The sequence below is a fragment of the Dufourea novaeangliae genome, unplaced genomic scaffold (assembly GCF_001272555.1).
Source record: "Dufourea novaeangliae isolate 0120121106 unplaced genomic scaffold, ASM127255v1 scaffold65, whole genome shotgun sequence".
In the NCBI taxonomy this organism is placed as follows: Eukaryota; Metazoa; Arthropoda; class Insecta; order Hymenoptera; family Halictidae; genus Dufourea; species Dufourea novaeangliae.
Genome location: NW_015373961.1, coordinates 2,324,545 through 2,336,116, shown reverse-complemented (window position 1 = coordinate 2,336,116; position 11,572 = coordinate 2,324,545). Strand labels below are relative to the sequence as shown.

The 11,572-nt window shown below is 37.6% G+C and overlaps 2 protein-coding genes across 6 annotated transcripts; one reads left to right on the top strand and one right to left on the bottom strand.

Moving 5' to 3' along the window:
• Nucleotides 1–52: 52 nt before the first annotated feature.
• On the bottom strand, nt 53–986 carry LOC107186587 (DNA-directed RNA polymerases I, II, and III subunit RPABC5). The gene is made up of 2 exons (XM_015574484.1): nt 716–986; nt 53–400 (listed from the first exon to the last, which is right to left on the bottom strand). Exons 1-2 carry the CDS (start codon nt 808–810, stop codon nt 292–294), a joined length of 204 nt encoding a protein of 67 aa, XP_015429970.1. The 5' UTR covers nt 811–986; the 3' UTR covers nt 53–291.
• Nucleotides 987–1,904: 918 nt separating this feature from the next.
• On the top strand, nt 1,905–7,300 carry LOC107186507 (PAB-dependent poly(A)-specific ribonuclease subunit PAN3). 5 transcript variants are annotated; one of them, XM_015574384.1, is made up of 10 exons: nt 1,905–2,142; nt 2,633–2,673; nt 3,722–3,983; nt 4,348–4,605; nt 4,679–5,054; nt 5,142–5,258; nt 5,326–5,565; nt 5,839–6,121; nt 6,209–6,563; nt 6,670–7,300. In XM_015574384.1, the coding sequence occupies exons 3-10, from the start codon at nt 3,906–3,908 to the stop codon at nt 6,784–6,786; spliced, it is 1,824 nt and encodes a 607-aa protein (XP_015429870.1). In that variant the 5' UTR covers nt 1,905–2,142; nt 2,633–2,673; nt 3,722–3,905; the 3' UTR covers nt 6,787–7,300. The 5 variants fall into 5 exon arrangements, with proteins under 5 accessions (XP_015429870.1, XP_015429869.1, XP_015429871.1 ...); XM_015574383.1 differs by lacking the exon at nt 2,633–2,673; XM_015574385.1 differs by lacking the exons at nt 1,905–2,142; nt 2,633–2,673 and adding an exon at nt 2,164–2,324.
• Nucleotides 7,301–11,572: the final 4,272 nt, after the last annotated feature.

Genomic DNA, 11,572 nt, shown 5'->3' with positions numbered 1-11,572 from the left:
TCATGGTAAAAGCTTACAAAGATGCAACAATTATAGAATACAGAACATTTTACAGTATATTTTGTGTATTTTATTCCTTCTCCGTTTATGTATAATGTGTCTACTGCTACAATAGTTTGTAGAAATATAAATAATTTAAACTTTATGACTGGGAATGCACTTCACATTGATATACATGTATTTTTACTTTCTGCTTCATGATCATGATCTTTAACTAACTTATACAGTTATGATACAACATACGCATTAATATACAAGATAAAATATGGAATGAACAATTGAACATAGTGTTTATTTTTCTAATGGTGCATAGTTCAAGAGTTTTTCAATCAAATCCACATGGCCAAGAAGCATTCTGCGGCAGCAGTATCTCTTTAATCCTAGTGCATCAAGAGCATCTCTGTAACACACAAACCTACATGTGAATACAACAAATGATTATGCAATACAGGGTGATTCTAAACTGCAATCACGTCGGGGGTAGTACGCAATAATTAAAAGTTATTTTGTCTACTAAACATATAATTAATTTCAATAGTAATTTATTAGTTCAAACATCATCGATATCTACAAAAAGCGGGATCGACCAGTCTCGCTTCTCTTTTTGAATAACAATCGAACCAAATGGGAAGTAAGGTTAGGTTGTTTGACTGAGTAAGTTAACGTTATGCTTTATTCATTTATCTTATATCAATATGACAATAATAACAATTACCCTTCTGTGTATTCCGCTTGTAGTAAACCAAGATAAGCCTCCCACTTGTTGCCAATAACTTTTCCACAAGTAAAGCAGCGTACAGGTATGATCATCGTTACAAATTTTATTAAATGGAATGATTTTTTAAAATTAAAAAATTGCTGACACGTGTATCGTTACACACATTAATATTTGTGATAACGTTCAACCAGATTCAACTAATCAAGTTTGAATCCTCTGTTAGGGAAATCTAAATCGTCTCAATCTTTCGAATCACCATGCATCACAAACTGAACGATCAGAATACACCCTATACAATATGAAGTGATTTCGTATTGTCCACTGTTGCCAACACAATTGTAAAAATAAGAACGCAATTCGGTGGATCAATCAAAAAAGACAGAACGTCTGTGGATCCTCGCAAATTTTTGTGTAAACTTTCTACTTGCTATGTTATTTATAACACAGCATACGAATTATTAAGACAAGAAAACTGTTAAAAGAAGATGTATAATTCTACAATGTTATTACGCAAGTTGAATACCTAAACTAAGCGCGTCGCACTTTGTGAGTATATACATTGTATAAATAAAGGTAACGAAATAGTGGGGTAGCAACTCCAGTGAAAGCAAGTGGGGCCATAAGCAGGAGTTTCTTTTGTTTTGCATAACACTGCCAGAATATCAGCTCCTTACTGTTATGATACCCTTTGATGATTATCAGACCTCTATGACCACGTTGAGTTTACTGTCTCGCTATATCGTTGCCTCCAAGTATTTATGTACAATAGGGTTTCGATAGCAACTCGGTTCGTTATCCTCTGCGTTAATAGTCTGCTGGTACCTCCACTATTTTCCACGCTTGAATTGTCAAAGGAGAGAGTGAGAAAAAAGACTCAGTAGTAACATGATCAAACTCTGCTCATTTATGTACAGCCATTCTGACTATGTGCGTATTTGTAGCGTGTTAGTTTTACTATCGTGTAACATTATTTCGGAATATACCGATTTCAGAAACGTATTCCCTACTACGATAGCAATTCATTACCAGCCTACAAACAGAACTGTTATCGAGGGGAATGTGTGTTTGACCATCAATATTATACCATTGAATATCACGGTATAAGAAGGAGTTCTCACCAGTTCTCAATTTAGTTGGTGATTACGGGTTGTTGGAATGGGATAAACAACTATATTTTGATCGTCAGTATAGTTTGTGGCGCGTATGAAAGGTAAATATACAGCTTCGCGTCTCGTGCGCCCGGAGACAAGTCGCGGTCGAGAGACAGCTGCTTCGATCGAAGGACATGAATAGGAGGGCGGAAGGGAGAGAGGGAGAAAGAGAAAAATACGAGGCCGAGGCAAAGGGAGAACACCATAAACATACAAGATCGGATTGGTTCTGCTTTCTCCTTTGTCCGCTGGATGGAAACATGTTATAATACGGTCAGACTGTTTATCAGAATCGCCATTCTAATTGTTGTTTTTTTTGGTTCACGCGATTATTTAGTGCCGTATCGGGAACGTTTTGTGGTGATCGGAATTTTGGCGCCGTGCACCAACGCGACATCACTGACAGCGTAAATGGTTATGTTAACGCAGCGTACTCTTCGTGCGTCTTTCATCGTGTACGTTCTTGTATTTTAATTGGTTTTTTCTCTCTTAATCTTTTGGTACGAATATATTTGTCGAATTCGCGGTTACGGTGGACGCATTCCCGTCGCTAGTAACGTGTAGCCAAGGTTATATCCTGTGCGTCTTTTTCGCTGTATTGTCAAAATCAGCTGCCATTGCTATATCATGCGATTCTACTTGCCCGTTTCAGTTTTTATGTATTTCCGACCGTTTTTGCGTCCTTTTTTTCACTAAACCTATACCCGTCGTTCCCGATATTTCATTCAGAATCGACGGTTCTTGTTATCTTTGCTGTTTATAGAGCCATACGTGTTGAGTTCTTCCCTTCGTTCAGAACAAGCGGTACGTTTTATTCAATTTTTCGTTCGTTTTCTGACTACCGTAATATGTAGATTCAATTTTACGTGAACTAAATAGTATCGAACGATTCATATGATTTTACGAATGTTTTATATCTAAGTACTCTGCTCATCTGTTGGTTAGTGTTTAAATAACAACTGGATTTCTTAAAATTGTAAAACAAATCATTGATAATATTTCAATTGTATTATTTTAATTAATTATAATAGTATTTGTTTTACAATGACAGACATATATTTTTTTCAGATTATACAGGGTGTCTCAGATGTATGTGAAATATGTTGTGGGGTGGTAGGGAAGCTTAAATGGATAAAAAAGTGTTGTGTGACATTATTTCTGATCTACTTTCATTTTGCAATAATAGTGTCCTAAAATTCGCAGTAGAATTTTGAGACATAGCTTGTACAGATTAGCGAAACAAACACATTCAAGTAGGTCATAGGCCTAGACATTTCAGCTGTTTCAGGAAGTATGTGTGTTTTGGAGCACCTTAAGATTCTCATGGATAGTGCATCTGCAACTGTAGTAAATAGGTAAGGTTACTTATCAGGTTCTTTATGTAGCAGTTATAGAAAATCAGTTTGTGATAAGTGGCTTGTCCTGCAGTGCAACATTTACTTCCATAAAGGCAATTATACTAGTGCTATCTTATTTTTAAAGCGTTGTTTGAAAACAAGATGTATCAAGACTTTGACGCATTGTTACTACAAAATGGATATCATAAGACACTTTTTGTTTCATTTGAACTACTCTATCATCCCTTAAAATATTTAGCATATATTTGGGACACCATGTATACGATTATTGAAATTCTGAATAGATTTCATTACAACTATTAACATCCAATATGTATTCTTGCAATATTAGATCAATAGTACTAGTGAATAAAAGATAAAAGAAACCATTTATTTAGAGTTACAAATTATGTATATATGTTGTACTTTTATTTTGGAATACAGTAGTTACATTATAATATCTGATAATATACTATGGAAGATCTTTATTGATGTATTTGTAAGATATGTTGCAGGGTCTGGAGATTGTCACGTGGTGCATCTATATAATAGGAGTAACAAAGAGTGGTGGTTAAAAACACAATTGTAAATCAGGATTGAAAGAGACAGGTGCAAAGGGTTTTCTAGCTGGGAGAAAAATAAAAACAGTAGAAGTGAGGGTTCAGTGTGATAGCAGTAAATGCAGTGGTTGAAGGAGAGATGGACCCACCAATATTTGTTACATACACCCCTCAAACAAACGGCGTTCCACTGGAGTCCAAGCTTGCTACCTACATGGTAGTGTACACTCATCTGCAATTTATTTGAGGAGAGTCAAGCCTTAGTAAAAGCTTCCATCTTCATATTGTCTACTTAGATGTAGTCTTAAATAATATTCAAAGTGGATTAAACAATTTTGACATACATACACATATTCATAAAACAGTAGAGAAATAATGAAGTCTTAAATTTGGTGAGTTAATGGATAGAAGTAGGTTTTGTATGTTCAGAAAGAGCGTATCACTTTTCAGATCGCTTAAGAACTGATCAAAATTTACTTTTATTTATGAGTTTGCCTTATTTATGACATTTCGATTTCCCTACCATATTCATCAAGTACACGCACATACACGGTTTCCTTATTATCTGTACTTTTTAATAGAATCGTCAAAGTCCAGCGGTAACTCTAAGTACCACCGCCGTTACAAAACATTTGTCGAACCTTTCTCTGGATTCACAGAAAAAAGTAACTGCGAGTCCAGAATTTGTGCCAGGAAGGAGTCTTACTAGTAGCAACAGCAGTTCACCGAATCTTTTTAATAATTCTTATCATTCTCAAGAGAATGTGGGCGGTACTACTTATTTTTATCTTGGGAATGCTGCGACTGACACCGTTGGAGCTGAGGACGGTACTGAAACTGTAAGGAAACATGAAAATGAACAAATCTTCAATGTTTATTCTTCAATGACGTAATGATAATTCATATTGGCAGATTGGAAACGTGGGAGCGGGTCAGGTAGGCTACGTCTATCCAGGTACACCTTCACACCTTCAGCCTGTGAAACCGGCTAAACCTCCGTCGTCTAATAGCTCCTCTGCTCCTTCAACTCCACCTCCTCAAGCAACACCGACTTTCTTTGTCAGTGAGAGCTTACGAATAGACATTCTTCAAAAAAATGCACTAACGTTAGCACAACCTGATGTAGTACGGTTCCCGGACCTACCAAACGAAGTAGATAATTACCATGAGTTGTGCCCACTTGAACCAATTCATAAACCTGCGTCGATAATGCTTGGATACCAAACTTCAACGTACAAAGCTACCAGCATTAAAAGTGGTACACGATATTGTTTACGTCGTATACATGGTGAGTATCTTCGACTTCCTACACAAGATGATTAAAGAGAAAAAGTTTAATAAACGATATTGAGGTAAGCGTTTCACTTCTTGTTAGATTTCAGACTTGCAAACACAAAATGTATGGTTCTGGTAGATATGTGGAAGCGATTATCACATACCAATTTGGTACAATTGAGAGAAGTGTTTACCACCAAGGCCTTTGGCGATCATTGTTTGTACCTTTATTAAACCATTGATTTATTACAATGTACCTTTATAAAACGATTTTGTTATTTCAGCCATGGTATTCGTTTATGACTATCACCCTGGCTCAGAAACGCTATTAAATAAGCATTTCTCAGCGACTGAATTGAACGGTTACACGGATCCATTTTCCTCGGATCCGAACGCTCCCCGACCATATAGTCATACTAAAAATACAATTCTCAGGCAGCAACACAACAGTATGCTACCAGAAAGTGTCATCTGGAGCTACATAATTCAACTCACTGCCGCACTTCGTGTTATACATGCTGCTGGTTTGTATAACTTAAAAGTATTTTCATTGTACATCAAAAACTTCTTAATAGATCCTACTATTGCTAGGGCGTGTGATTATGCGAAAATTCTACTATTTGATTAATATATATTTATTTATTTATCAGAAAAGGACAATATTACCATTACTCATTAATGTACGTTTCATAATCATTACTAGTAATACCATGATTTATTGCGAAGCAGTGTGGATAGTTATCTATACGATTTGTATTGAAGTATGAAGCAAGATATATTGATGTCCTCTTTAATAGGTTTAGCATACAGGTGTTTGGACCCCACAAAAGTGTTGCTCACATCACGAACAAGACTTCGTTTAAGTTGTGTCGCTATACCAGATGTTGTTACGTTCGATGGAAACGCGGAAAATCCACTTTCACTAATTCCACATTATCAGCAAGAGGATTTAATTGCCCTAGGGAAGCTGGTTCTGGCTTTAGCAGGTCGCAGCCTCCTTGCCGTCCATCGCGACAACATGCAGGCCTCTCTCGAGCTCGTAGCACGTTCCTACTCCACGGATCTTCGAAATCTCATTCTGTTCGTACACGTTTTGTTTATTCCTTTTACAATCCAAATCACAGCTACACACATCGCATATGTTTATATGGAATTCCAATTTTTCAGGTATTTACTTTCGAATCAAGCACGAAGGAGTGTAACAGATCTGATGCCAATGATAGGAGCTCGATTTTATACGCAGTTAGACGCAGCCCTGCTTCGATCTGACGTGCTTGAAAATGAGCTTGCCAAGGAGCTAGAGAACGGCCGATTATTTAAGTTACTTGTAAAATTGGCCACTATCAACGAAAGGCCTGAACTTAACATGGAACCCACATGGGCAGAGACGGGTGACCGATACATGCTCAAATTGTTTAGGGATTATGTTTTCCACCAGGTAGCGGCTGATGGAAGACCGTGGTTAGATATGGCACATGTTGTATCTTGTTTAAATAAGTTGGATTCAGGTTCTCAGGATAGGGTATGTGTTTCTTTTCTTAATCACATTTGGCAACCGTTCGTGTGCATGTACATTGAAAATATATTAACGATCGATTTCATTCAATCCTATCTTCATAAATTTCTAGATATGTTTAATGTCACGAGATGAACAAAGTGTGTTAGTAGTAAGTTACGCAGAATTACGACAATGCTTGGAAACCTCGTTTGGAGAACTGGTACAATCTGCAAAAGATGCTGTCTAGGTCTGTGTCGCGTTATTTTCCTTTCTTTCCCGTCAGACGGGCCAGACAGTACATACTCCGAACCATAATTGTGATATCACCACTTTAGCGGTACTATCATTTTAAACTTTATCAAGATATAGAAGAGTGAGATTTGGTCCGAGAGTTCAGTTCGGTGATAAGAAAAAAAAAATTAAATAGTACGTGAACCAGTTTGTGAGCATGACTTCAAGTGTTGAATCATTAGATACCATACAGAATGCATTCTGGTAACTGTCATTTGAATGTAACATATGTGTGCAAGGTGATCGTGTGGTGATGTAAATCAGAAAAACGTTTGAATTTTGCTGCGGAAGCTATTACGGTACTATACAGAAAACAAAAAGTAAGAAACAGTTGTACACAACTTAATAATGCAATGAAGTCTTAAGAGATCTTAAGAATAACACCTAAACACAGTCGGTGTATAGGATAGATCTTAGTTTTTAGGATACAGCTGGTAAGCATTAATTTTGAAATAAATGTTTATTTTTGAAAGCAATCTTAATTGACGTTGCAATGATTTCGCAGTGTCGCCAAGAATTCCCCAGATATGTAATAATTAATGTGACTCTTTCAGATTTCATAATTTTCACTTTTTAGTTTTATTAAAGCATTCAGTCCGCTCCAGTATATCCAGTTAACTGATCTGTAGATTCGGTTCTTGAACTGTCCTATCTACATTCCCTGCTGCCCTCCACCTCTCACCAACTGCTGTCCGCAATCACTCAAACTTGATCTCATTTCCTTCGCACAATTGCACGACCACACCAGGGACTTTTGCGCAGAGACAGACACGCTTTCGATCATATCGTACACATGGTCGCCGATAGCATTTTGCCACATAAATATAATCACTAAAAACGGACGTTTGCAAATTCACAGTTTTACAAACTATATAGTTCATCAATTCAGTAGTTCAACAAAAATCTATTTTCCCTATTAAAAATTGTATTGGATTAAAGGTAAAAGAAAAACTTGATTAAACTACAGTCAAGTTTTCATGTTACTAAAATCTTTACTAAAAATCTCTTCTACATCAAATCTGTACTGATAGTTCAGTCTTAAGCAAGCACTCTCATTGACAAGTAAAAATCTATCATACAACAGGTAAAAAAGTGTTTGTCCATTCATGTGTTTCTTGTAGTAAATACAGAATGAAACAAATATAATGATACAAACACATATTTTTGTCCAAGACACCGTCGACCGATGCTGTTCGGCCCGTCGAGTTCTCCGCCTAATTGTCTTAATGCCGACGTGATTTACTCCCCCGCGCTATGTCACTTCTGACAATCACTCTCTGTGCACGTATCAACCGTGTACACGTAGCATGATCGCGTGTAAGTCTTCATTTTATTCGACGTCAACCCGCTAACCCAGAGACGTCAAGCGAACGATATTTTACATCGTTTTCAGTGATAATAAATCTTTTATATAAAATAACACCAGCTACCAGTAGCAAAAATTTATTTTTCTATAAGAAACCGTGCGATTCATTGGAAGTAAGTGAATCAATGAGAATAAGAATGACGAAAGAGTACTGTTAATATTGCTTAGGCGAATATAAATTTAAAAGAGGAGAACGGAAGTTGAGTTATTTTACTAATTTTTCTATTCGCCACTTGATGGCGCTTTAACGTAATCACTGACAACATTTTCGCGTGCAGTTATTCTAATATTCTAATTATTCTAATACGTATACATGATATTATTCATTAACTTATAGTGTGGTGCCACTATTGTAACATGAGCAAGATTACTGTAACCCCATCGTACCGGTTAAAACTTAACATGTTCGCTATCACGCTATATTAGTTTCGTAATTTGCTGTGTTACGTCAGGAAAAAAAGACGATGTTCTTATACACTATTAAAGAGTATACATAGTGTTGGATAAAATGTTGGAGCTACAGTGCGATCAGTGAAAACAGTTCGAAAAACAAAGAACTGTAGCGAACGCGTTATCCTAAACTCTGAAACAATTCGAGCGCATATACAGACTACAAATGCGATCAAAAAGTCTTGGGACACGACTGTAACAGGATCGCGAGATCCTGTTTGCTTTAAATCCAGTTCAGCCGGTCGTTAAGAAACATCGAATACCGCAGTACAGCGAACCCTTGCTTGCGCAAGCGATTTTTCTTTGGTTCGTCCCACGATCGTGGAACAGGATTGCGCGGAAGGTCGCACGAAAGCGTCGTCGGTGCACAGGTTAGAAAGAGACCGATCGGTATTCCCCCCCCGTAAGCAAGAGACCACTTCTACCGAGCAATTAAGGAACCAGCGAATGTATATGACCCGAGCACAGCAGAGGAAGAAGGTCTAGCTTCTTCTATGCGTTCCAAGAAAAACGGGCTACCAGTGAAACGTGCTCGGGCAATATATGGCATATACCAGCCGGCCGCCTCGTTAATCTGGTTGGTCTCCTCTGTCCCTCGGCCACATTCGGGAAGTCGTGGTATTCGCGATAAAAAACTTTTACTAGTATACACTTATCGGGAATGTGGACCGAATAAAAGCATCAAGCGGACGAAGTTTGTTAACGGACTTTTTCGTCGTAACGGTTGTCCTGTTTTAGTGTGCGCGTATATCAACGAACATAGCATGTATTTGTCCTCCTAACCATCGAAGAAATATAAGGGGCGTCTGTAGTAGAGAACACCGATTGGCATAGAGGTACTTCTCTGATAAGACATTTATACCCATCGAAAAAATTGTTGCTTCTCGATGGATTTTGGAAAATTTTCATTTCATTTCGTTTGTTCGATTGAAATTTACATCTCTGTATGGGAATTTAGCTGAATCGTTAAAGGTGAGTTGAGAGACACTGAGTATAGTCGACATGAGTTAGTGGTGGGGCGTAGGGCAGTATTCGACACAGGGACGTCTCTATCGGTAATCTAGACGTTTTTAGTGTGTTTGTGGCGGGATGAACAATACCTATGCTCGTCCGTATACGCACGCTCTGCCATTATGCGTGCAACCGTGTTTTGCATCCTATTCGTTTGAATCGATATTCTTGCATACTCGCAGTCTGAGTTTAATCGCCGTGTTACGGTGATTAATCGTTCGCTAGATATAGGGAAGACAAGTTGTCGGATAATGCATATGGGCTGTGGCGAATTTACGTGGCCAATGGTAGCAACGTAGTCTACGTAGGTGGTACAAGTTTATTACGATATGTCCTCGTTTTTAAGATAACATATACCTTTTTTTTACGTAAGGAATTTCTATCTCGTGACGTTCAGTATTCTTAAAAAATCACAGCGTGCGTAACAGCTTGCGAGCAGAGTTACCCATAGTTCTGTTTACCTTGGCAGAAAACAGGAGATCGTAACGCAAAACACGGTCGTAAAAACCGAATCGTGAGATACAGCGGCATGCGTTGCATTTTCTCATTTAAACCCCGTTTCGGTCATATGTCCTGTTCAGTATTCGTGAGCCGCTCATCGTTTGCATTTTGTAATGCTTTGATCATTTTCTCTTTATGGACAACGATATTTATATATGCTTCTTGTTATAATACCTCTTAATGAACCAAATAATGTTATCTTTTAGTATTACCAGTTTTAGTAGCAACGCGATTTATTGAGAAAGGCATTTCAATAATTATTACTGTTGACAAGTGTAGGTATAAAAATGTGAACATAGATCTTGCACTTTTAATCGAAACATGTATTTTCATTCTTTCATGAACATTAATCTCTTAAACAATCATCAACATCGCCATAACCTCTAATAATTTTATACATCTTTCGCGTGGACATTGGTCCGTATTTATTCTCTGGATTACTCTTATTTAATCCCTCCTTGCCTTTCTCTCTGTCTCTCTATCTCTTAATCCCGCCGTTACAAACGATTAGCAATATTATCCTGACAGAGAATAATATTTATTATTCTGACTGGATGCGTCGGAAAATAGCAGTTCGCGTATACCTGGTGAAACAAATACAGTGACTTCGTAAAATGCTATAGGGTAGGTTTTGGCATTAAAGCTTTTGAGTTTCAATACGAATAGAAGACAGTATTCTATTTCTTTAACTCATTTTCGTCAATTATAATTCTTCTAGACAATAGGCTACTCCTTGATGGTAAAAATAGAGATGGCTTGTATATAGTCCACGATAACGATACAATGAAATAGTAAACTCGACGGGGTCGTAAATAGAGGAAAAGTTTAAGGTTTGAGTCGAGTGGTAACAAAGAGGCAGAAGGAAGTAATTAATCGCCACCTTATAGTCAATGAAAATACAATAGCGTTGTCGTAAGTCGAATTAACGAGGCCCAGAAGCTTTCACACCCCCAATTTCTTTAATTTCATTTGTTTACAGCGTCTGGCTAATTTTCCTGAGAATACCTCCTAGTTCGTTTTAGTATACAACATTCTAAATATTTCTTCCACCAAGACCATATGGGACAAAACAAACATTCTCAATGATATTATTCTTTAGTCTAGAAATGGGATACATTATTTATGGCCCCGAGTACGAAGACCTCTGCTGAGTAAGGGTCTTCAGAAGTGTTTCTGCTTATCTGCAGATGTCAGGACACCGTCTCACGTTATGGTCAACTGTAATACCCAACGAACGGTACTGTTTCATACACCTTTTGAATAGCTTTTTTAAAAAAAAAAATAAAGTCATTACATTCGTTCCCACCGAGTATCGAGACAGTGAGCACACTGTATACACACACAGGTATACGTTTGAAAATATCCTTCGGCGCAATGATGGGGCGACGCTGGTAGCGGCAACCCCGCGCGCGAA

Excerpts from the sequence above, each read along its gene's own strand:
- LOC107186587 (XM_015574484.1), bottom strand. The coding sequence starts at position 810 with ATGATCATACCTGTACGCTGCTTTACTTGTGGAAAAGTTATTGGCAAC. Across the intron at positions 401-715 it reads CAAGCGGAATACACAGAAGG|AGATGCTCTTGATGCACTAG; the intron begins GTAATTGTTATT and ends TGTGTGTTACAG.
- LOC107186507 (XM_015574383.1), top strand. The coding sequence starts at position 3,906 with ATGGACCCACCAATATTTGTTACATACACCCCTCAAACAAACGGCGTT. Across the intron at positions 6,122-6,208 it reads GATCTTCGAAATCTCATTCT|GTATTTACTTTCGAATCAAG; the intron begins GTTCGTACACGT and ends CCAATTTTTCAG. Across the intron at positions 6,564-6,669 it reads ATTCAGGTTCTCAGGATAGG|ATATGTTTAATGTCACGAGA; the intron begins GTATGTGTTTCT and ends ATAAATTTCTAG.